Below are 25,912 nucleotides of genomic sequence, written 5' to 3' on the forward strand. Positions count from 1 at the left end.
ATCAGCCACACACTTTCTGTCCCACTCTAAAAATGTCGCGTTTTTCCGTAGCTTAAACAACCTTTGATGACAAATGCATAATGTCACTGTCAGTAGTGTCAGTGTACTATTGATATCGACTGCAGTGTTTTGCAATAAATAAATAGCTAATTTTAATCAATAAAGCCATAAAATCCGACATAAATATGGATATTACAAGATTACCTAACGACAAGAAATTACAGTTATGTAGGTGGTACTTCAAAGGTATGTATAACGCAAGAAAATTCCAGAAATCCCGTTACCCTATATTTTACTATTTTTCAGCAATATGAGCACACGAAAAGCATTTTCCATGACTAAATTTGATACTGTTTTGCTTTCTTTGTCAGTTCCTGACTATTTTAGAGTCCAATAATATGGTATTACTTTCGAAAATTATGACGCATAGTAGTATAGTCAAAATGTATGTTTTCAGTTGGTTGCGTGTTCTTACCGTTTGTTTGGGCGGTGAATGCGGTCTGGTTCTTCAAGGAGGCTTTTACGAAGCCTCCGTTTGACGAGCAGAAGCAAATCAAGAGGTGTAAGTATTTAAAAATCATCATTGAAAACGAATTGCACCTTTGTAGGCCTATATTCTACATTGACGGACCACAAAAGTCTACTATTCGATATTAGGAGATTCCACCTTGCTAAAATTACCGAAATCTTAAATAAATATTCTTTCTATCAATTCCAGATGTGGTGATGAGCGGGCTGGGAGCCCTGGCGTGGGCGGTGGGTCTTATCTCCTGGGCACTCATCTTCCAAGCTCGACGGGTGGCGTGGGGCACCACTGGGGAGGCGCTTTCCTTCGTGCTACCACTCGGCAGAGCTTAGGTGTATGCTTATAATGAAATGTGAGTGTGTTTAGTAAAACGTCACACTTTATCAGTTACTATTAAGGCGAGATTTAATTGTATCTTTATATGAATAAACTGACAAAGTGGCTTTATAGCAATCAACAAAGTGGATTGTTCTCCCGTGCACACTCACAAATGGTCACTTTCTCAAGGCACTCACTGATTATTACCTTCTCTAAGCTATGAATTCGCAGAAAACCATACTTTGTATAAGTTTTGGCTCGATACTGCAGTGAACATGTTAAATTGCCAGAGGCATTCCACAAAACTGTCCCTTACAAAATACTGCTACCAATCAGGTTCATTGGTACGATCCGGCCATCCGGGGTTCGGACCCGCAACCTCCGGATCGAAAGTCCCACGCTCTTACCGCAAGGCCACCGGCGCATTTTTAATCATATAGATACAAATAATGTTAATCACCTACTAATTGTAACTTTCCACAAAAAAATGGAGACTAAAATATTCACAATAACTTAACTGCTGCTGCTAACTTTATTGCTATACGAGGGTTTCTGGTGAAACCCGATAAGTTGAGCAAAGTGGTTTTTGAAATTCAAACTATGTGCAATTTCCACAATGTTGTTATTTCAAGGACAAATTCATGATCTCGTTTTATCGAGTTTCACCAGTCAACCCTCGAATATTTAAATATTTTGAAATATAAGAATACATGACACTTTTAGATATAGTTCTAAGTTGGTATAATACTAAGTTTTTAATGAAATAAGTTGCAAAACACAAGTGCATCAGGACATTGACGTGCACGTATCAGCTTTAAGCTGCCTGTGCATTAGCAAATAATAATAAATAAGCCCCCAGGGCAGCTTGTGGCGAGCTGAATGGGAAGTGGCGTCCCTTGGGTCCCATGCCCCCGAGAGTCGGTCAGGCCCCTCCCTCCGGCTTGCCTTCACTGGCCGGCCGGAGTGAACACTGAGCAGGGGCCGCAGGACTCTCACCTCTGGCTTGCCTTAACCGGCCGTCCAGAGTGGGGTGCCAGAGCTATATGCTCGCAGGGTGGAAGTGAAATATGCATAAGACGCGAGTTGGCACAGTGGCTGTTGCGTACAGACTGGGTAGAAAGCGGCGCACACCTCTCCACACCCTGAGCCGCTCACGCTATGTTGTGCCCTTGCCGCTCCGTGCGAGCGGCCGTTTTCGGGGACCCATATAGTGAGTTGGCTAGTCACCGCCTGCCTATTTTTTCATGTTTTTATAACATATGATCAAGGCAGGTGCCATAGTCTCCCATAGTACCGGTTACAAGTCCACCAGCAATTCAACCTAATAGCCCGGTTTCTTTTATTTACCTTTTTCTTTCAATAGTTCTACACTAACCGGCGCTTGTCCTTGGGTGCATTACTATAGTGCGGACAGGGATAATCGCCGGGTAGTGTCACATTACATTTAGAGTAAATTGTCTGAAAGGGCCTCTGTGCTGTTGGCTTCGGCCCCACACATGCCTCCCAAATGTCCGGGACCCCATGGTCCCGAGTACTGGAAAGGACAAACAAATAATAATAATAATAATAAATACAAATTATTTAATAAACTAAGTTATTGTAAGTAATGTGTTTCTTATTTATACTCTGTCAAACAAGTCTGTCAGTAAATAAGAACAAAGAAAACTATATGCATCCTTTTCTATAGCACCCTAAAGAAAAGGATGCATTTTTTTTCTCTTTGGCTTTTACTCCCTGCCAATTGCACAGGGTGAATTAGCCAATGTCAGCGTTGGCTTGGTGTTACCGTAGTGTTGACTTTCACACGTGAGGAGAATGTTCGGTATTTTTTTTAATATATATTTTTGATGAAGGATGTGGAGGGATGCATATAGTTTTCTTTGTTCTTATTTACTGACAGACTTGTTTGACAAAGTATATGAACTTAAGTGGAGACAGTTGAAGGGATGGAGAGTGACATAGGCTACTTTTGTCTCTTTCTAACACCCCACCTCCTTGGGGGTTGAAACATGTATGAGTATTCAATTTTCAAATAGGGATGACGACTTCATAAAAAAAATGGCATTCTATTTAGTCTGTCAGTTAGATCGTCCAAAAGTAATGAACACATCTTTTTCGCTTTTTCTAATTAATGAAAAACTACAAAGATATAGAGCATCAAAGTTCCGGAGTGGGGGCTTGTGACGTCACTTCTAAGTAAGAATTGTACCTAGGCGTGACGTCACGCGACACTTCAACGCACTGTACCGTCGCCATTTTTCCTTTACGGGAAAAGAGTGTTTAAAATTCTTTGATAATCTAACTGACGGACAAATTGTTTTTTTTTTTTTAGACGTCTCGCCTATTTAACGCGAGCGAAGCCACGGGCAAAAGCTACTTGTAGAATAAAACACACACATACACAAAAATACTTTTATTACAAGTATTACAATTGTATCTACACACGCTCACGGCTACTATACAATCGCAGAACTACTTCGTAATCGTAATCGGTTCAGCATTTATTGAGACTCTTTAGATTATTTTCCTTCACTTATAAATGTGAGATACAAGAAATATTTTAATAAAGAGCAAAATGCCATGAAAATAAAAATAATTTTTTTATTACAAAATAATATTGAAATCGGTACTCATGATAAAGAACATCCAAAGATAGATAAATACGTAGTGACCCGATTTGCCGATAGATGGCGGTGGGTGTACATTAGTTATTTGTTATACAAGGGAGCAAAGTTGTATTTTAACGCCGAGTGTGGAATTGAAAAACGAGCAAGTAAAAGGATTCTATAGTTGAATTCGAGAATAGAATCCTGAACTTGCGAGTTTTTTAAGACACGAGAAGTAAAATACTGCACCCGAGTGTAACACAAAACTTTTCCCCTCACTATAGCGAGGAAACTAGAACGCAAAAAATGCGTTTATCACTGCTTCCAGTAGTTCCACAGGTGATAAATCATCTTTATTACTAGATTCACCTACTTTTATCAATTTTAAAGCAGTTAATTTGACTTTATTCAAGGTCAAATTACTTTACCCACTAGTGGATAAAATGCGTTTTTACCCGCTGGTATTAAAGGACAAAACACGTGTTTCCGAGCCAGTGAGGGGAAAAATTATTGGTACCTACAAATAGAGGAATAAGTAAGGAAAGAGTTGTAACTCTATACATCAGTAAATTCTTAGTTATTTGTAGTGACATCTAGCGTCAAATAGCGTAAATTATCAGTACCACTACTCGACACTAAGTGTCACAGTATCTCGTCTGGCAAAAATGTTATATTAAAATAAAACAGTTTACAACTTATATTACAAGCGGATGGCACTGAAAACAGAATACTGATTAATACTATTGTAATATTAGCTAAAAATTGCTGAGCATTAGATTTTTTGTTCGTCGTGACATCTATTGACAAGTAGCAGTAGGTACTGATAATTTTCGCTAATTGACGCGTGTTTGACGCTAGATGTCACAACGTGAGTTACAACTCTTTCCTTATTCCTCTATGGTCCTAAATACTAAATAAATGCGGTAAACTTTAGGTCAAGAAACTTTCGGGTTGCATGGGATAAATGTAGATTCATACAAATGGAAGATAAATAAGTCTTTTGTATGTATAGTCGATTTTTGTATGATTTTTTCATGGCATTAGGGTTTGATTTAATGTGTAAATTATTTCAACATTAAGATGTAGCTGTAAACATGGCACAAAACTCATAAATGCCACAAGACCGTCTACTCTTGCGGTTTTCACGCTTCGTGTGAGCGAGACCACGCTATGAGCGTACATAGCGATGTCCCTCTCGCACACCTAAGTAACATGTCAATGAAAACCGCTATCATTTTGGAACTCGTGTGAATAGGTAATAAATTAATAACACATGTTAATGGACAATAACAAAATCCTGCAATACAAGCAACGAATAAGAAGTTGCATTTGGGTCATTTTTTTTTTCAAAGTTGTCCACCCCACTTTTTTTGTAACATGGGTATTTTTTACGCGATTCATATACAGAATCGCAAGGTCTTTCAATCCTGGTAGGAGAAAAAAAATGTCCCAAGATTTCCATACATTTTTCAGACCTTCCATTCCGTTACCGCCATACAAAATGTATGAAAAAATGGAAACGGAATGAGAAAAAAACCTTGGGACTCTTTTTTTCTCCTATTATTGAAAGAGCTCGCGATTCTGAGTGGAAATCACATAAAAAAATCCAAATCCAAAAAAAAGTGGGGTGGGATAACTTTGAAAAAAAAATGGCCCATTTAGTGTTTTAGAGACACTTCTGAAATACAAGTGACTGACCTATGATGGCCTTGACCTCGAAATGACCTTGTTAGTTCACACGAATCCCTTTGAAAAATAAGCACAAAAATAATAATTTGTTCATTAAAAATAATACTGTTTTTAAACAGCTGCCGTAAAAATAATAGTTCTAGGAACATTATATATTGCGCGGCCAACGAGTGCCAAATAAAACGTAAATTAAACAACAATAAATTTAAACAAACTGCTACATAATACATTTTAGGCATTACATAATGGGCTAGTTTCCTACTAGTCACATCAGCTTCTTTTTAACTGTCAAAACGATTTGCTAATATGGAATTACTATAAAATACTGAGGAGTGACGTCACGGTCAATTCATTTACTTTATATCTTTCTGTTTGACTTATTAAATAGATATTATGTTTGAACATAACTACTGTCCTTATTTTTCTTTTAATTATTTGGTGCTTTATTTCGTGCACTGCATAAAATATTTTATTTTAAGTATAGGAAACTAGCCTTTAATAGTCAAAATTTGGTGAATCAACATTTTTTGTGTTTTATTGTGCTATTGTACGAGATACATGACACTGTTTCCAAAAAAAGTACATAATGACAAAATATAAAACAATCAAAAGTAAAAATTTCCTTAAAATCTGAGTTAGAGTTTTTGTTAGACTTAGGACAACTGATCGTAAAGGTGACTTACCTAATTCTATATAAATATACTTGACGAGTGTGGATAATAAAAAAAAACTTAAAAAAATGCAATCGTACTAAGTACGTACTATCAAATGCTTGATTTTTAATAAATTTTCAGCTCTGCTTAATGCTAATGGGTACTATCAAAATATTGTGTAAAAATACTATTTTTCTGGTGGTTTATTCATCCATTGTACTTCGGGAACAAAATCCTGTAGAGGCGAAACTATTAAATCTATGTTTTTCCTTTGCACTATTTGGGGTAAACTCGGGAGTCGGGACAAAATTGTGACGGTCAATTTCATCATATTGTGAAATGTATTACACTGTAGATACCACTATCCACTATTATGAGTACCTATTTAAGTAGTTTTTAGGGAAATCGTACGTCTTTTCTGAGAATTGCACAGAAATTCAAAATACTAACTGGACATTACGACCTCAAGGAATTTCAAGAGATGTTCAAGCGTAATAACAACACTCGTTTGAGAGGTCACCTCTTAAAGCTAAAGAGTGATAGATCTCACAGTAACCCTTATAAACACTTTTTGAGCAATCGAGTAGTGAGATCTTGGAACAAGCTCCCAGAGGACGTGGTCTCAGCACAAAATGTGAATCAGTTTAAAAATAGACTAGACAAGCACATCACATCTACAACTCGGCTATGATTACTGTCACAATGATCACTGGATACAGGCTATATCAGTTCTTTAACTGCCTGCCTGCTTATTAAATAATAATAATAAAATTAATGCCTTAGGTACATTTTTATAAGACTTTAAATAAAAAAAATAATTAAAAGAAATTAAATAAGAGTTATTATGATGACTACAATAACATCATCCTCTTTGCGTTATCGCGGCATTCGCCGCGGCTCATGGGAGCCTGGGGTCCGCTTTGACAATAATCCCAAGATTTGACATAGGCACTAGTTTTACGAAAGCGACTGCCATCTGACCTTCCAACCCATAGGGTAACTAGGCCTTATTGGAATTAGTCCGGATTCCTCACGATGTTTTCCTTCACCGAAAAGGACCAGAATAATAACGCGTAACTTAAAATAACAGTAAATCAGTTTTATTTAATATTTATATCAAAATTACCCGAGTTTACCCTGTAACTTATGTATATCATTAATAAAGTACAGGCTCTTTTAATCTAAGATTATATTTCATACTGAGATTCTATATTCAATTCACGTAACTATGACAATACCTATAATTTATACTTTAAGTGTGTTTATCTCAGAAAAAATAGATAGTGTCGACTTTTTCAAATTTGCCTACATACCTTACACCATGGCATTTATATTTCCCTTATTTGTCTCTTGTACCATAGAAGAATAAGTAAGGGAAGAGTTGTAACTCCATACATCAGTAAATGCAAGTTATTTGCAGTGACATCTAGCGTCATTTTGCGTAAATTATCAGTCAGTACTGCTGTCTGTCAATAGATGTCGCAACGAACAAAAAGACTAATGCTCAACACTTTTTAGCTAATATTACAATAGTATTAATCAGTACTCTGTTTTCAATTCCTTCTGCTTGTAATATAAGTTGTAAACGGTTTTAATATTACATGTTTGACAGACGCAACACTGTTAGCACTTAGTGTCGAGTAGTGGTACTGATAATTTAAGCTATTTGACGCGTGATTGTCGCCAGATGTCACTACAAATAACTTGCATTTACTGATGTATGGAGTTACAACACTTACAACTCTTCCCTTACTGATTCCTCTATGCTTGTACCTATTTTTTTAAAAGATAAAATAACGTTAACCTTTTTAATACTGTATTTAATTTCCTGCTATCATAATAGTAAATAATATATCATCAAGTTTTACAAACCTTTTTTTTATATTAGCACTTCGAGGAAATAGGATAACGTATAAAAAACTCGAAATAACTGTTTAATAATACTGATGTTCTAATATTTAAAAAAAAAATGTTTAGTTATAATTGAATTTCATGCATAACTCGTCTAAAAAGTACTAATTGAAAAGTAACACTTTAAACTATTAGGCGTATTCCTAAATAACTAGTAGTTTAGAATTTTAGATTAATTCTAATCGAAATACTAGGCGTCAGTTATATTTTTCTATTTCTTTATATATGTACAGTATAATGTACAAGATTTATTACTTATCTCCAAACGCCATTATTTAATTTGAATACATTGACGAAAGCGCCATCTATTGATTCGTAAGGACACGATTTCATTTGTTTAGTAGCGACATCTCTGTATTTAAAAATATTTTAAGCGGGTTACTAACCTATTAAGTCGATATAGCGTTCGACATGTTTCGGTTCAATTTCGAGAACCTTTCTCAAGAGTAGCGACCCCGCCTTTACATGTCGAGAGCGCGACGCATACAGTATGCGTCTGTCTGTCGCGTGTCAGTATGCGTGTGTCTATATCGACTTAATACGTGAGTAACCCGCTTAAAATATTTTTAAATATGTATGAGTCTCACGGGAGTTTTATAGTTAAAACGACATCTCTGTGTTGTGTGTAACTACATTGCCTACCATAAGATTCAATGTAGGTAATACAATGATTTTCGTGCCCTAGTTAGTTTTTATTTAATGATGTATGGAAGGCTTTATAAGGTTATGACTACACTTCATACTTATATACAACTCTATTAGGTTCTACCCAGCGGTTATTTCTTATACTAGTCTGTCTAAGCTGCCAAAATGCCGCAATGAAAGAGCTACTAATAAAGACTTTACTGTACCAGGCAGGCTCTGTTCGTAGTGGCTCAGTTTCTGGACTCTTCCACACTTTTTATAATATTAATTCCTGATATACCATATAATATGGCACATAAGTTAAAAATAGAATACCGGTACATTACGATACTATACATACTGCCAGGTGTTTTACTATATTACATACACTCCGTAACCTGCAGAGTAGTTTTTATAGCTCCCTCTATTGTCGAACAGCATTACTAGCTGCAGCTCTTTAGGCTAATAACTGCTTAGTTTTTGACAACGCGCCATCTCTGGGCGAGTAGTGTAACTTGAAGCTCTCGCTACGGCTAGTATGTGCAGTTTGACTACAGCGCCATCTGTGAGCGGTGTTACTCGTTGGAGTTCTCGCTGTCCCGAAGCGCGACCATGTCGGGTAGTTTGTAGTGTTGCATGTGGTACGGAGGTTCGGGGCTCGAACAGGGGCGTGGGGTCTGAAATCAAATAAATAAAAATCATTTATTTCAGAAGTCAGGTTCCATATGGTTAGTAGCTCGAAAGTTCGACGAAGTTTTTTTTTTTTTAATACTACGTTGGTGGCAAACAAGCATACGGTCCGCCTGATGGAAAGCGGTCACCGTAACCTATGAACGCATGCAACGCAAACAGCGTCACATGCGCGTTGCCACCCCATTAGAAACTTGTACATTCCCTTTTGCTGTGTTAAGTACACAGCAAAAAGGAGTGTACAAGTTCCAAGGAGGGTTCGGGTTGCCGACGACTCTAAAGGACAATATACGGAACAAGTTAGTTCCGTAAGTCCTCCCGTCATCAGGACCGCACCCTCGTTGAGCTCTGGCAGCCTTACTTACCGGCAGGAACACAACACTATGAGTAGGGTCTAGTGCTATTTGGCTGCGGTCTTCTGTAAGGCGGAGGTACTACCCCAGTTGGGCTCTGCTCTAGATTCGAGCGAGACGATATCCGCTGTGCTGTGCCCTACCACACAAAGCGGAATATCATTCGCTATGCCCTACCTCCTACAAAAGTTCACACGAAGGCGGTTTTAAAGCGCGGCGCTTTTTTATCGAGCACTCTTGCGTTGGACGAATCGAATTGAGCATACGCAACGCCAACGCTGGGTTTTAACGCATAGATTTTTAACTCTCGTGCAAATGAGGCCTAAAGGTTGTTAATGCCATCACAGACTGCATAAATACAAGAGGCATTCATCTCAAAATTCTACCTACAAGTACACTATCACCACAAGATGGCGACACTGAAAAAGCGCTGATGTCGATCATGAAAACAAGATGGCGTTATGCGTCACATTCAAAACATTGTAAATATCTTCACAACGTTTATGATACCGTTCCAAAGTTTCCGATAGTCATCATCATCATCCTCCTTGCGTTATCCCGGCATTTGCCACGGCTCATGGGAGCCTGGGGTCCGCTTTGACAACTAATCCCAAGATTTGGCGTAGGCACTAGCTTTACGAAAGCGACTGCCATCTGACCTTCCAACCCGAAGGGTAACTAGGCCTTATTGGAATTAGTCCGGTTTCCTCACGATGTTTTCCTTCACCGAAAAGCGACTGGCAAATATCAAATGACATTTCGCACATATTAAGTTCCGAAAAACTCATTGGTACGAATCAATGAATCTTAATATCTTATGATCATCAGAATGAATGCATAATAAGTATACTAAAATTACTATTCCAAACATCCATTGAAGTTCAAAATTTCATCTATCAAAGCACAAAATTGAAAGTATCGAAAAACTGTTATAATATTGGGTTGGTAAGAAAGTAATGAGCGATCGATTGAATTCCACATAAAATTTTTGAGAGAGTTCTAGAATCTTCTATGGTCAAAAGTATATAAAGGGCGAGTCGCACAGTTTCTCGTCAGTCATTCACTAGCTGTCGCCGAGCTAATATAAGGAAGAAAATGGACGAATTAAAAGTGCATGTAAGGCATTGCTTACTATATGAATTTCAGTCTGGCCATTCAGCCGCCGAAGCAGTGCGTAATATAATATATGTCAGTGTGTTGCTCCTGAAGTTGTGTCTGAGGCCACGGCGAAACGATGGTTCCAGCGGTTTCGTAGTGGCGACTTTTCATTATCAGATCAACCTAAGTCTGGTCGACCGGTGAAGATTGATGTAGCCAAATTAAAAACCTTAATTGAAGGAGATCCGAGGCTAACGAGTCGTACTCTTGCTACCGAGTTAGGCTGCTCTCATGTCACCATAGAAACACATTTACACGAGTTGGGAAAAAACTACAAATACAGTGTTTGGATACCGCACGAACTTGATAGAGATCAACTAAACCGTCGTGCCGATATCTGCATACAACTTCTGTCTTTTCGCCGCACATTCAACTGGTTGGACCATCTTATCATTGGAGATGAAAAATGGGTCTTATATATAAATCACACACGCAAACGTCAGTGGCTAGCTCCAAACGAAAAAGGAATAGAGGCACCAAAAACAGAGCCTCACCCGAAAAAAGTTATGCTGTCCGTTTGGTGGGATATTCATGATATTATTCACTGGGAACTCCTACCAAGTGGAATGACTGTTACCGCATCAGTATACTGTAAGGGATAAGTTCGCCTTTGTACTGTCTATCCTGTGTCATATTTGTGTTTTGTGTTTTGTACAATAAAGAGTTTATACATACATACATACATACTATAATCAGCTTGAAAATTTAAACCAAAAAATCTGTCAGAATCGTCCACAGCATGCTAAAGTTTTTTTCTTACACGACAATGCTCGCCCACACATTGCAAAAGTGACTCGGCTAAAGCTATTGGAGCTAGGTTGGAAAGTGATACCTCATCCACCGTACTCTCCAGACTTGGCACCTACGGATTACGCATTGTTCAGATCGCTAAGCAATGTCTTGAATGAAAAAAAGTTCGATGATCAAGCCCATCTACGACAGTACATAGCTGAGTTTTTTGAATCTAAACCTAAGAACTTCTTCGCCGATGCTATTCATTCTTTACCAGAACGATGGAGACAAGTAGTAGATAACGAAGGCCGTTATATTTTTGATAAATGATTAAAATAATAAATTAAATAAAAATTACAATATTGGTTATGATTCGCTCATTACATTCTTACCAACCCAATATAATAACCCATCATTTTATTTTACGTTATGTTAGTTAGTTAGTTACGTTATGTTACTTACCATTGTACTGCGTCCGCGTCTCCTTTGTGGTAGAATCCCTTTTCTCGCCATAAAGAATCTGAAAAAAAATTTTTTTATCAGAAACTTTCGCTCATAAACAATAACGCATAGGTACTGAGATACCGACCAAATGAGCACAGAGACAAGAAGAGTGGTCAATCAACAGTAGCCTTTTTAACCCCTGACGCAAAAACGACGGGGTGTTATAAGTTTGACGTGTCTGTCCGTGTGTGTGTGTGTGTGTCTGTGGCATCGTAGCTTCCGAACGGATGAACCGAATTGGATTTAGTTTTTAGGGTTCCGTAGTCAACTAGGAACCCTTATAGTTTCGCCATGTCTGTCTGTCCGTCCGTCCGCGGATAATCTCAGTAACCGTTAGCACTAGAAAGCTGAAATTTGGTACCAATATGTATATCAATCACGCCAACAAAGTGCAAAAATAAAAATTAGAAAAAAATGTTTTATTAGGGTACCCCCCCTACATGTAAAGTGGGGGCTGATATTTTTTTTCATTCCAACCCCAACGTCTGATATATTGTTGGATAGGTATTTAAAAATGAATAAGGGTTTACTAAGATTGTTTTTTGATAATATTAATATTTTCGGAAATAATCGCTCCTAAAGGAAAAAAAGTGCGTCCCCCCCCCCCCTCTAACTTTTGAACCATATGTTTTAAAAATATGAAAAAAATCACAAAAGTAGAACTTTATAAAGACTTTCTAGGAAAAGTTTTTGAGAAACACTGAGCGTGGCCCGACACGCTCTTGGCCGGTTTTTTTTGTCTGAAAGCTGAGTTACTCGGGAGTGTTCTTAGCCATGTTTTATGAAAATCGGTCTACTATGTCGCGGTCGGGGGTTTTTTCAAAATTTTAATTTTGTGGTTAGGTTATTTCCCAAAACGCTTATTATTTCGTAAACTACAAGTACTACAACAAGCGTCAAGTTTTGGATTTATCAGTTTGCTTTTTCGCCTACTTCGTGCATTCCACACGGATATAGTGAGGGGAAAAATATTTTTCCCCTCACTAGCTCGGAAACACGTGTTTTGTCCTTTAATACCAGCGGTAAAGTAATTTGACCTTGAATAAAGTCAAAATAACTGCATTAAAATTGATAAAAGTAGGTGAATCTAGTAATAATAAAGATGATTTACCACCTGTCGAACTACTGGAAGCAGTGATAAACGCATTTTTTGCGTTGTAGTTTCCTCGCTATAGTGAGGGGAAAAGTTTTGTGTTACACTCGGGTGCAAATGTATTTTACTTCTCGTGTGTAAAAAAACTCGCAAGTTCAGGATTCTATTCTCGAACCACTCGCTTCGCTCGTAGTTCGACTATAGAATCCTTTCACTTGCTCGTTTTTCAATTCCACACTCGGCGTTAAAATACAACTTTGCCCCCTTGTATAACAAATAACTATTATTTTAACTACAGTCAATTTCCCTATTGTGGACCCCTGCCAACTTTGCCTGTAGTGCCTGACTGCCGGAGAGAAGGTTAGTGCATGTCTTTCACAACCTGACTAATTTTTTATTTCTAATTTGCCCCCTTCTTGTTATTGAACACTTACCGTATAGTAGAGATGGGTATGTTGAACTGGTGCGATACTGTTTGGAAGGTGAGGCCCCGGCTGATCCAGCGTCACTTCACTGTTGTTGTTGTTGTAAACATACCGTATAGTAGAGATGGGTATGTTGAACTGGTGCGATACTGTCTGGAAGGTGAGGCCCCGGCTGATCCAGTATCATTTCACTGTTGTTGTTGTTTGTTGTTGTTGTAAACATACCGTATAGTAGAGATGGGTATGTTGAACTGGTGCGATACTGTCTGGAAGGTGAGGCCCCGGCTGACGCAGTCTGCAGCCTGACGGAGTACCACCTCGCTACGGCGGATGCGTTTGTTGATGTTGATGTATTCAGTCTGGTTGCTCTGTTGTTGTTGTTGCTGTCAACAAAGTCACGTATCTGTTTAGAATCCAAACTTTATTAATTAAAAACACAAAGTTTTACACATTATACAGGCAATCTTAAATTAAAAGCAAAAACACTAATCACATTTGAAAAGTCATCCGCAACGCAGGCTTCGTCAGGTGGCCACAAATGCAAATCAGCACCATGCTTCGTCACAACCAAACCAATGATGATATCCGCAACAGGCTTCGTCATATTGATTGATTTTTTTAGTGGAGATAATTGAAGGGACGGAGAGTGACATAGGCTAGGTACTTTTTGTCTCTTTCTAACTCGAGCGAAGCCGCGGGCAAAAGATAATTTTCATATAATTGGAAATTGTCATAAACTTGGAATCGTGAGCCAATGGCCGAGCGATTCAGGTATCCATCCGGTAAAAGGACACTGGTTCGAATTCAGCTCGGGACACTCAGAGACCTTGGTATTTTTTTTTCATTTTATATGACATTTATTTTAATTATTGTTAATTGAAATAGATATCGCACACGAAAGAAAAAACGACAAGGCCCACTGGAGGCCGAGCCGGGAATCGAACCCGGGTCTTCAGCTTACGCGGCTAACGTCATTACCACTAGACCACCCGCCCGCCGTGATACCCGATAAAATTTCTCTAGTGTATGTTATCTCTGATAAGGCTAGGCGCCTTTTTGACCAACTCTAAGGGCGAGCAATTTGTGCTTGCACACTATACTTACCCTATTATTTTCACCGACATGTATAACGTTGACAGCGGGGTATTTCTGACTTGGCGTCACCTCCACGTATGGCGCCGCTGACGCTTGGATTTGTACTGGCTGTAACGAATAATTACACAATTATTTAAAAGTTTTTAGGATCTCAGCGCCCTCTATTGACGAGTGGCATTACTAGTGTCGATGGTAAATGGCAACCCTAATTCTGCCTATTTAAGCGACTTAACCCTTAAATGCATAGTGATGTATACATATATGTATATGCATCGCATAGTTTTGACTAAATTATCAGTACTGCTTGTCAATAATTGCTATTGTCTCACTCTGTCACTAGAGGTCACTGACCTGGTGTATGATGAAGGCTGGCGGTTCGTCCCGCGCGTCATGTGGTCTCTCTGCTCCGGTCTAGTCTCGTACTGTTATCTCACTCTCACACTAGAGGTCACTGACCTGGTGTATGATGAAGGCTGGCGGTTCGTCCCGCGTGTCATGTGGTCTGTCTGCTCCGGTCTGCAGTCTACTGTTGTCTCACTCTGTCACTAGAGGTCACTGACCTGGTGTATGATGAAGGCTGGTGGTTCGTCCCGCGTGTTATGCGGTCTCTCTGCTCCGGACTACAGTCTACTGTTGTCTCACTCTCTCACTAGAGGGCACTGACCTGGTGTATGATGAAGGCTGGCGGTTCGTCCCGCGTGTCATGTGGACCATGTGGTCTCTCTGCTCCGGTCTAGTCTCGTACTGTTATCTCACTCTCACACTAGAGGTCACTGACCTAGTGTATGATGAAGGCTGGCGGTTCGTCCCGCGTGTCATGTGGTCTGTCTGCTCCGGTCTGCAGTCTACTGTTGTCTCACTCTGTCACTAGAGGTCACTGACCTGGTGTATGATGAAGGCTGGCGGTTCGTCCCGCGTGTCGTAAGTGTGGTCTGTCTGCTCTGGTCGCTCATCCGGCGAGTCGTATTGACACTGCACGTTTGCGATCGGGAAGTCTGGAACAAAACGACGTTCCTATAGGACGATAGGTTTATCTCTCTAGCCTAGAGGAACAAAAAGTAGGCTAACTTGACCTTTTTTTAGTCTGTCTTATATGATTTATTACTGTCCAAGTAACCGAAGATAATATAACCATATTTTATTATGACTTAAAAAACCGCAAAAAATATTTTTTAAGTATAATTTTACGTAATCAGGCGAAAACATCAGCCATCTTAATCTATATTAGAATTATCTGTGCATGACGTCATTCGACTTGAAAATAACATTTTCTGACATTTAAGTATGAGGCATAAATGTCATTATGTCAATGATTGTTTCGACATGAAGTTAGATTTGTATTCTATGACGTCACTACATCGCTGACAGCGTTTTCGGGGTCCAAAATAAAATAAAAATACACACATTTTTAATCGAAAATACGTAGTCATCATACACTTTTAATACCCAAAATCTATAAAATATTGGTTTCTTATGTCAAATACTACAGAAAACAATCATTTATTATACCAAATTCGATAGGAGTCTAGTAGCCAGTTATATTCATTTCAAAATAGAAAACTACTGCCTTGGATAAGACTAAAACAGTCACTACTGGATAAAAAATAGCGCACTACATCAGAAACCGGTCGTTATGGCTGCTTTAAAAAAAAACGTCAAAATAATGTAAAATTTATAGTTTTAGTCGGTGAAATACTACACTTTCCGTTATCCAATAGATTTATTTAATTCAAATTTCAGTTAGAGCATCTTATTATCTTGATTTTTATAAGACTGGATTTTTGAAAACCAAGTCACTAAATTAATTATGATTTTTTCTCTAATGCACGTTTAGAAAAACTCACGTATAGAGCTGAATTAGTCGATCTTATTTGTAAAATTTGGACGATTTTGATTACTAAAACAGGTAAATTTATAATTCGTATACCCTGTACTACAAACTTCTCAGACTACATTTTGATTATAAGGTGTTAAAAAAGAGTAAACGAGGCTAAGACGAATTCAACTTTTTTCAGAAATTACCTAAAATTAAGTGACAATTTCTTTGAAAATCTAAATCACATCGAAATAATTTTTGTATTTAATTAATCTGTAACGTTTACTTAAATTGCTGGTATGCCTTAGTGATTATAAATTGCTATTATTTATTTTTGGCAATTTTTTGAAAACGTGCCTTCACCGGTACAATTATTACCACTTTTGGACATTTTCTCATATTTTGTTAGACCAAGTAGAAAAAGTCCTATAATGTGATATATATTTGTAAACTACTCGCAAAGCCCTTTAATTTGATACCACACACGGTATGATCAAGCGCTCGGTTGCGATTTCACTGTTTTTCACACGAAAGCCCTCTTAAGTATATCCGCCCGTTTATATGGCGACAACCCGCGCGCCCAGCGGGTTTTCCAGCATAGTTTAAAAGCAAAGTTCACGAGTGCCTAGCAGGCGGGTTCTTGATTGCGAAGGTGTTACTGTTAACTTACAGTACAGAGGTCCAGAGATCGACACTCAATAATAAATAAAGCAGTAATTTCCCACTCAAAAAAGTGTGGTCTGTCTGCTCCGGCTCGATTCGAAACTGGCATCGATTTGTATGTCTTCGATAAACAGGCGCAACTTTTGCTTGCTCCTTTTTACAACAGCTGCCTTTTGAGTATCCAAAAGTTCCAATCCAGAGGAAGAAAATACAACATAGTCTAAAAGTGGACTAGTTTGCATCATTGGTCGCGCACTGTGCGGTTTCAGAGGAACTTCCTCCCACGAACGCTCCGGCTGTGGAATGAGCTCCCTGCCGAGGTATTCCCGATGAACTACAGTATGGGGTTCTTCAAAAAAGGAGTGTACAAGTTTCTAATGGGTCGGCAACGCGCATGTGACACCCCTTGAGTTGCAGGCGTCCATAGGTTACGGTGACCGCTTTCCAACAGGCGGGCCGTATACCTGTTTGCCATCGACGAGGTATAAAAAAAATGTATTGTAACATTTTAAAAGATTTACTTACGTGTGTATTTGACAGTTAGCGCCAAGTACCTACCTACTTAGTAGACTCCAGACATAATATGTAACTCCGTATAGATGGATAAAGTCTAAGAAAAAAACGTACCTCAAAGCCATAGAGAAAAAGGTATGGTGGCCTAGACGGCGTTACATCTTTGGGGACCGCGCGGCTAGATGGCGCTAATATTAATATTTGACATTTTAACACATATCAAGATAAGAATATGGGCCAAATTATCAAAACTGAGGTTCAAAAGTTTTAAGCCTGTGTCGAGAGATGGCAGTCTATGCACTGTGATTACACATTTTACTTCGACAGTAATACTCGATCTTCTTTGGTAGACACACTGGAGTAATGCATGTTGCAATTTTGTTCATACACTGCAGTAATAATATTGGTTTGATTTTACAGCATTCTGAATATTGAAGTAGGCTTCGATTGTAACATTCGATATATACCGGGTGCCCGGTAATTAATGGACAACCTTTTAACCACCAAGAGGGCACCTTATACTGGTCCAGAAAATCGACTTTTAGGTTTAGTAAAAGTCGCCAGGTTTTCGAGATTTTCACACTTTTTAAAATTTTAGGTAGTAATAATTATAATTTAAAAAATGATAATGATAATTTAAAAAAATGTGAAAATCTCGAAAACCAGGCGACTTTTACTAAACCTTTTTTTGACCAGTATAAGGTGCCCTCTTGGTGGTTAAAAGGCCTGTCGCCAGGTTTTCGAGATTATTACACATTTTAAAATTTTAATACTACCTAAAATTTTTAAAAGTGTGAAAATCTCGAAAACCTGGCGACTTTTACTAAACCTAAAAGTCGATTTTCTGGACCAGTATAAGGTGCCCTCTTGGTGGTTAAAAGGTTGTCCATTAATATCCATTGAAATTTTAAAAAGTGTGAAAATCTCGAAAACCAGGCGACTTTTACTAAACCTTAAAGTCGATTTTCTGGACCAGTATAAGGTGCCCTCTTGGTGGTTAAAAGGTTGTCCATTAATTACCGGGCACCCTGTAGATATTTTTAGTAGGTTAGGTACCCTTTGACACATTTGATATGTAGGTATACTTGATTAGGTTAGCAAGGTAGCATAGAGGAATAAGTAACGGAAGAGTAGTAACTCCATACATCAGTAAATGCAAGTTATTTGTAGTGACATCTAGCGTCATCCACGCGTCAACTAGCCTAAATTATCATTACTGCTACAATAGATGTCGCGACGAATAAAAAGTCTAATGCTCGACAATTTTTAGATAATATTACAATAGTATTATTAATCAGTACTTTGCTATAATATAATACATATATCAATAATGTAATTAAGTTGTAAACTGTTGGGCACTATCACCTCCGAGGATGATCTGGGGAGCATTTTTTATTTATAAATATATATTAATTTGTGTAGTTTTAAGTTGTGCATAATTATATTAAATTGTTTAGTTTAAGTAAGTTATATATAAGTCATTGTTTTGTGTTTTTTTTTTGCTCATAATAATAATTAATATATCACCTGATGTATACCATGTTTATAGCAATAAAGTCATTTAACATTAATGAATTGAACAAACTGTTTTAATATTATTTTTTTGGCAGACGCAACACTGTTGGCACCTAGTGTCGAGTAGTGGTACTGATAATTTACGCTATATGACGCGTGATTGACGCTAGATGTCACTACAAATATGGAGTTACAACTCTTCCCTTACTTATTCCTCTATGGTAGGTAAGCGCTATTAGAACAAGTTAATAAAACAATTGACAGACGACAAAAACATTTTATTTCCCCGATTACAACCACCCCTTACACTAAAATAGCGATAATTCGATATTTCCTATAAATAAATACATTTATAAATAATTAAGTCCATACAAATACATTTTATTCAAATATTTCATTTTAATACAAGTTTTCAAGTCAGACGAGTAAAAAAGAAAAAAAAACATTAGAATTACAAGTAGATGGCGACATCTTGCGAATTTTGCTTAGTCATAAAGCAACGCCATCTAGTGAATTTTGAGTGTTAAATTGGTATTATACTAGTTACTGATTGAACACAACATTTTCAATACAAATTAAAAAAGGAAGGTAGTAGCGTAGTTTAATAGTACATTAAAAATGCATAGTTATAATTCAGAAAGAACTATATTTTAGTAAGGAAACTTTATACTACCAGCGACATCTGTTTTCGTGGGTAATAATTAAACTCAACTTTCCTTTTATTAACTATTTTCAACATAAGTTCTTGTAATTTACTCAATCTATGGTGTAGAAAGTTTTAAAAACAAATTTCACATTGTTCCAAATTATGGAAATGCTTTTTTATATTTATTTAACATGTAAAAATAGAAACTCGAAAATAGTGTTAGAAACGGGTTGGTAAAAATTATGATGTATTTTTATAAAAACAGTAGGTCTTAGGATAAGTCTAGAAATTGAAATACTTAAAATAATACAATTATTTACTGCTTAAAAACAATTTGATTGTATTAATTTAATATAAATTCACTGTATTTTAGTGTCCACACAAAAAGTAGTTAGTTACTTCTGTATGGAATAAAATAGCAAATAATATACCTTAAAACTTAAAATAAAATTAAACTATAATTCGATAACAAATAAAAATAAAAACTAATAACTAATCAACAAATAATATTATGTTGCTTAATCCTTTGGATGTTCTATTTGGCTTTCTAGGAACTTAATATTTGGTAAATACATAAAAATAACATTATGGAAAAGATGTGTAAAAAAAAAATGGTGCGCCCATGATAGGTAACTGAAAAATGTCACTGTTATTCTATGTGGTCAATTGTTGCAACTTTGCCCACCCTGCCCAAAATTGCCTTGCTCTAAAATAATAGTTATTAATACCTATTTTTCGATCCTGCCGGCGTATAATCTAGCGCTTCCAATTTTATCACTTATCCTATCCACGTAGATAAGACATCACTCTCACACTGACATACTTGCCAAAACGTGACAGATGTCTTATCCACGTGGATAAGTGATAAAATTAGAAGCATGATACGCCGGCAGGCAATGTTGGCAAATTAGTAGACGCAAAGACATATGTAAATCCGTATAGACAGATAAAATCTAAGAAAAAACGTATCTCAAAACCATACAGAAAAAGGTACGGTGACTTAGATGGCGATACATCTTTGGGGGACGCCCGGCTAGATGGCGCTAATATTAATATTTGACATTTTAACACATATCAAGCTAAGAATATGGGCCAAATTGTCAAAACAGAGGTTCAAAAGTTTTAAGCTTGTGTCAAGAGATGGCAGTCTATGCACTGTGATTACACATTTTATTTTGACAGTAACTCTCTATAATACTCGATCCTCTTTGGTAGAAGGGTAGGTAAGTTGCAGCATTTGATGGTGCCAAATTTCTGTCTTAAAGGGTTATCGTACGATGTTTACCATTCGCATTACTTACATACACTTACATTTTAATGCAACATGGTTAAGTAAATGATTTCAAATAATACACATCTAATAAAAGTACCTATTGATTCAATGGGTAAATAAATGTTTGGTCAGTCTAGAGCGAAACAAATAGAAAGGAAACAAGGACACAAGAATAAAAATATCGTCACTACTTTAAAAAAAAACTTGTATCTTCGTCTGTCAATGAAAAGAAAATTGTAGTAAGTATGTATGGAATGCATATAGACTTACTGCGTTTTAACTTTGAGGAACAGCGTGAGATACGAGATTTTTTAAAAGTAGTGACGATATACAGCATTAAAAAAATAAACTAGGTACTTATTTTAAACTCTCTGTTGTAATAAAGTATAAGAGAAATAAGTTTCTTATATATTCTAACTGTAAGATATTTCCTGTATAAACTGAATTTGCGAATAAGAATTCTTGTCATAAATTGTATATACATATGTACCTATGACTACATACTCGTATTAATTCAATTAAGTCGATACTTTTTTTATTTTATATCAATTTCAGTTATATTTACCAGTCCGAAGGCAAACTTATATATGATTCATTAAATCATTTCTACACATTATAGTAAAATAGAAATATAATATTAAATTGTTATTGAAAAAAAAATATCTTACTCATACAACTAACCTCAAATAATAAAAATAAAAAAAAACACTTTAAAATAGCTGCTCAGGGTTAAAAATATGGCGTTTGAAAATCAGTTCTAATATAATTTATCCTAGATTAGACTAGACAATTATTTTTAAGTACACGATGTGACTAATACGCGTCCCATATCAACGAACAGCCAAATCCGCTATTACAATATATATTTTAGCAAGTTTTTTTCGTCGGATTTCGGAAAAACTTTCTCCGTATTACAAAAACTTTCTGAAATTCCACTAAGAGTAAGAACTCATCTTTAAAATTATTTAAAAACCTGACAAAAACCACAACAAAATTAGCCCAGGGGGCCGATTTTTGAGTCTCACTGTCACTAAAATACCGGTTGAAAACGGTGAATTGCCTATTATTTTCCGTGACAATTTTCTGAATTCGAACGCCGTGAGACTCAAAAATCGGCCCCCTGTGGCAGGCAATCATGGTCGCGTAATAAACGATATAATGTCAGTACGTCCTTTTCCCACTATTCGTACGTGGGATTGGGAAGCACCTATGCGATAAAGTTTACGGAAATAGTGTGCCCGCTGGCCTATTCAATATTTAGTTTGGTCTCAACGCCATCTACTGGATTATATCGAAATGTTACTTAGAACTGTAAGTTACTCCAACTTTGCCCAATTTTAACCTCCGACGCAAAAACGACGGGGTGTTATAAGTTTGTCTGTCTGTCTGTTTGTGTGTGTGTGTGTGTGTCTGTGGCATCGTAGCTCCTAAATGGATAAACCGTTTAGATTAAGTTTTTTTTGTTTGAAAGCTGAGTTAGTCGGGAGTGTTCTTAGCCATGTTTCATGAAAATCGGTCTTCTATTTCGCGGTCGGGGGTTTTTTCAAAATTTTAATTAATTTGTTAGGTTATGTTTTACTTTGTCAGCGGCATATTTATATAAATATATTGCAAGGATTTGAAACAAGTATGCAGGGGGGATATAATATAATTTTATATTATAATCAAAAGTCGACTTATCTTTGGCTAGTCTGCGGCCAATAGTAAGCCCATTTATAATAATAAAAAAAGTATTATCAATTTAAATTGTTACTATTTCCTTCGTTAAAAAAGACTAAGACTTTTAAATTCATGGGCTTATATTTTTGAAAATCTTACTTGAGTTACCAGAAAATGACTATAAATAAAATATATTCCTAATTTATGATATAATAATTAACTTATTACTTATAATTATATCTATTAATATTCTTATGTTTAATTATATAATTAACTTTGGCTCCTATTATATATTTTGTCCCTGTAAATACATATTTAGTAGAAGTCTTTGCATACCTTTGATTAATATAAATATGTTTGGTATTATATTAGCTGCTTGAATAAAATTAAAAATGTTTTTATATTATTCAAATTTATACATTGGAAAATTATACCTACAGATACTGTTTTCTTTTATTATTGAAAATATTCGATGTCACAAATTTGTATTATACACCATGTTTTTTTTTGTTTTCCATTAAATTCGACACGCAGTTAGGTTCATCATCAGGAACCACCCTGTATATCGCTTTTTGTTAAATTCGATTTTTTTTTGTTTCCATACATAATAATTGGTTTAATTAGTGTGAGAGGACCTTAATCATAACATTAAAGTCATTGTCAAGTGTTTGACGGCACATGTCAAAACAAATAACAATAGGAAGTGGTAAGGGATGCCACACACGTGTTCAGTATTTTTTTTTAATGATTCGATAACCGTAAGAGTTAAGATGCTAGTTTCTTAGAGAAATTGATTGTATTTGAACTCAAGAATCTTCCCTTAAAGTTAACGGAATTCAATAAAAACAGGGTGTATAATAAAATAAAAAAAATGTAGGTAAGTGAGTGAAATTAACTATTGCAATATACATACATCAGCCAAATTTCAATACATATTCTTTACTGCAAACTAGTTTTATAATATAGCAGTCGAGTACCTATATTCATTCCTCATAAACTTATGTCTACCAATTTTTATATCAATTTAAAATAATTACGACTAAGATTAAGTACTTTACAATAATATATCTATTTTTGGCAAGATTATTAAGTACTTACATCGATATATAATTCTTCGCTGCAATTATCTTTAAATCTTAATCTTGCAAATTGTGACTTTAAGTATTAACTTAACTTTGTTCTTCAAAAAAAAAAGTATTGGATAGAATCTGGTTACTATTATAATGTTCCATATTTGGATTGCAACTTTGCCCACCTATACGAGAGGTGAAAATGACACATCATTATCATGACCGCTGTGAAACTCATAAATTTTGTGTTTTGTTTATTATATATGAAATAAAAAGGACCATACTTTGCATAGTGACTTTTGAGGTCATAATGAACAACTTTCATTATGGGACGGATGCTGAAATCACGAAAAAATAAATGGTTGTTTCATACATTCCGACTGATATTATGCCGCTCATTATGGAGCAGTTTATTTTTGTCGCGATTTCAGTATTGGTAGCATAACCACAGATTTTTAATAAGTTACTAACGTAACAGCTCCACTTGCCCGCAAAACGACAAATACGTACGCTTTATTTAACTAATACTAATAAGTTACTACGTATAACTCAGAATAATAGTATGTACGTGCCACGCGACTTGTTCATTCGAATGAACGGCTAGCGTGTAGGTACTTAACGCGCGACCGTGAGCGACTGACGTAGGCCTGTCAAAAGTCACTATGCCTGCAAAGTATGGCTGGTCCTTTTTATAACCTGTATAGAATACCATGTTAAATTGAATATTTCTGAAGAAAATTAGCGAAATCCTGTTTAAATTATTGAAAAAAAAAAGTTTACAATGCTTCATCAAACCTTTCTGAGCGAGTCTCTGTCATCAAATCGAGGGGATCTAATATCTGCGTGGATCTGGCGCCGCGTCTGCCTTTAGAAAACTGACTTTTTATATCATACTTCTCCATCCAATTCCTTAATGTTTTCCTCGGTACCCCATATTTGTTAGAAGCGGCGTATACACTATATCCTTTCTTCACAGCTATGAGCGCGTCTCGCAAGTGCTGAGATGAATACTGTTTGTAGCTTTTTTCTTGGAAAACATCAGTTTCTATGTTCACGATAGCGTTAGGTCGTCTTCCGACTATCCGAGGCCTGGCGTGAATGTTGAGCGGTATCCCGTGGTCCATGTCGATAAAGTGCCGAGTCACGATTTCCGTGGAGGTCCGCACACCTGCAAAAAGCCAGGAAAAGTGCCCATTAGTAAAAAAAAATTTTTTTTTTGGGAGAGCTGAAAGAAATGGGCGGCTTTTCCTGGCTTCCTACAGGGCGGGGGCGAGGAAAAGTAGCACCAAATGTAATTAAATATTATCTTAAGGATAAAAGAAACCTTACAAAATATTTTTTGTTCATTCTCTTAATATTCATTTTTTATATAAATCAAAATCTTTTAAAAGAGACTATACTACTATACTAACAGTATTTTTTTATGGAAAAGGAAACCATTTTATTAATGTGTAGTAGGTTACCGTTTAATATTTCATTGTGTTTTTTATTCCACTATTAATGTATTAGTCTTGTAAAAACAAATTATCAACAAAATGTACGAGAAAAAGAAATATTATTTTAACTGGTGTCGTATTATTTCTTATTCCATTTTTTATTTAAAAGTATATTTAACTACTTAGTTTTTAACCCTCGACGCAAAAACGAAAGGGTGTTATAAGTTTGACGTGTCTATCTGTCCGTCTGTCTGTCTGTCTGTGTGTGTGTGTGTGTGTGTGTGTGTGTGTCTGTCTGTGGCATCGTAGCTACCGAACGGATGAACCGATTTCGATTTTGTTTTTTTTGTTTGAAAGCTGTGTTAGTCGGGAGTGTTCTTAGCCATGTTTCATGAAAATCGGTCCACTATGTCGCGGTCGGGGGTTTTTTCAAAATTTTAATTTTGTGGTTAGGTTATACGTAATAGTTACAAAAAACCCTAACAGAAATCCTTTAAAAATAGGTAGTTAAAAAGTTAAAATTCTGTATAGTAAAGTGACGAAATGTTAATTAATTGAAATACGGTTGTACTCACGTTATTATATCGCTATTGCTGCAGCAATAGCGATATAATAACGTGAGTACAACCGTATTTCAATTAATTATTTGAATATGTCTCACGGAAGTTTAACGTGACGAAATGTTATCAATAAAATGCAGTTTAGTTTTATATAAGTTTATTTCATAACTCCCGTAATATAGCAAAACTGGTACAATCATTTCCATATAATAGTATATAATAATACGAATACCACACAAGCAAATTGAATAAGTCCATTTTTCGTAAAAAAAACTAGTCATAATTTTTTTACACAAGTATTTTCTCTGCTTTTTTTTAGTTGTCAATAAAACTTATTTCTGGATTGCAGAAATCTTACTTTCTTATTCAATTTACTTGTGTTTA

General features: G+C 36.3%; 2 protein-coding genes across 3 annotated transcripts; one reads left to right on the forward strand and one right to left on the reverse strand.

The window, feature by feature from the left end:
• The first annotated feature begins 107 nt into the window (after positions 1-107).
• Positions 108-1,446, forward strand: LOC125240298 (gamma-secretase subunit pen-2). Its single transcript, XM_048148169.1, has 3 exons — positions 108-246; positions 458-562; positions 719-1,446. The coding sequence occupies exons 1-3, from the start codon at positions 186-188 to the stop codon at positions 856-858; spliced, it is 306 nt and encodes a 101-aa protein (XP_048004126.1). The 5' UTR covers positions 108-185; the 3' UTR covers positions 859-1,446.
• A 5,120-nt stretch (positions 1,447-6,566) lies between these two features.
• Positions 6,567-15,366, reverse strand: LOC125240228. 2 transcript variants are annotated; one of them, XM_048148054.1, is made up of 5 exons: positions 15,260-15,366; positions 14,387-14,485; positions 13,395-13,665; positions 11,723-11,780; positions 6,567-9,004 (listed from the first exon to the last, which is right to left on the reverse strand). In XM_048148054.1, the coding sequence occupies exons 2-5, from the start codon at positions 14,404-14,406 to the stop codon at positions 8,790-8,792; spliced, it is 564 nt and encodes a 187-aa protein (XP_048004011.1). In that variant the 5' UTR covers positions 14,407-14,485; positions 15,260-15,366; the 3' UTR covers positions 6,567-8,789. The 2 variants fall into 2 exon arrangements, with proteins under 2 accessions (XP_048004011.1, XP_048004010.1); XM_048148053.1 differs by lacking the exon at positions 15,260-15,366 and adding an exon at positions 14,729-15,226.
• Between the last annotated feature and the right edge of the window lie 10,546 nt (positions 15,367-25,912).

Source organism: Leguminivora glycinivorella, chromosome 27 (genome assembly GCF_023078275.1).
Source record: "Leguminivora glycinivorella isolate SPB_JAAS2020 chromosome 27, LegGlyc_1.1, whole genome shotgun sequence".
NCBI classification, from domain to species: Eukaryota; Metazoa; Arthropoda; class Insecta; order Lepidoptera; family Tortricidae; genus Leguminivora; species Leguminivora glycinivorella.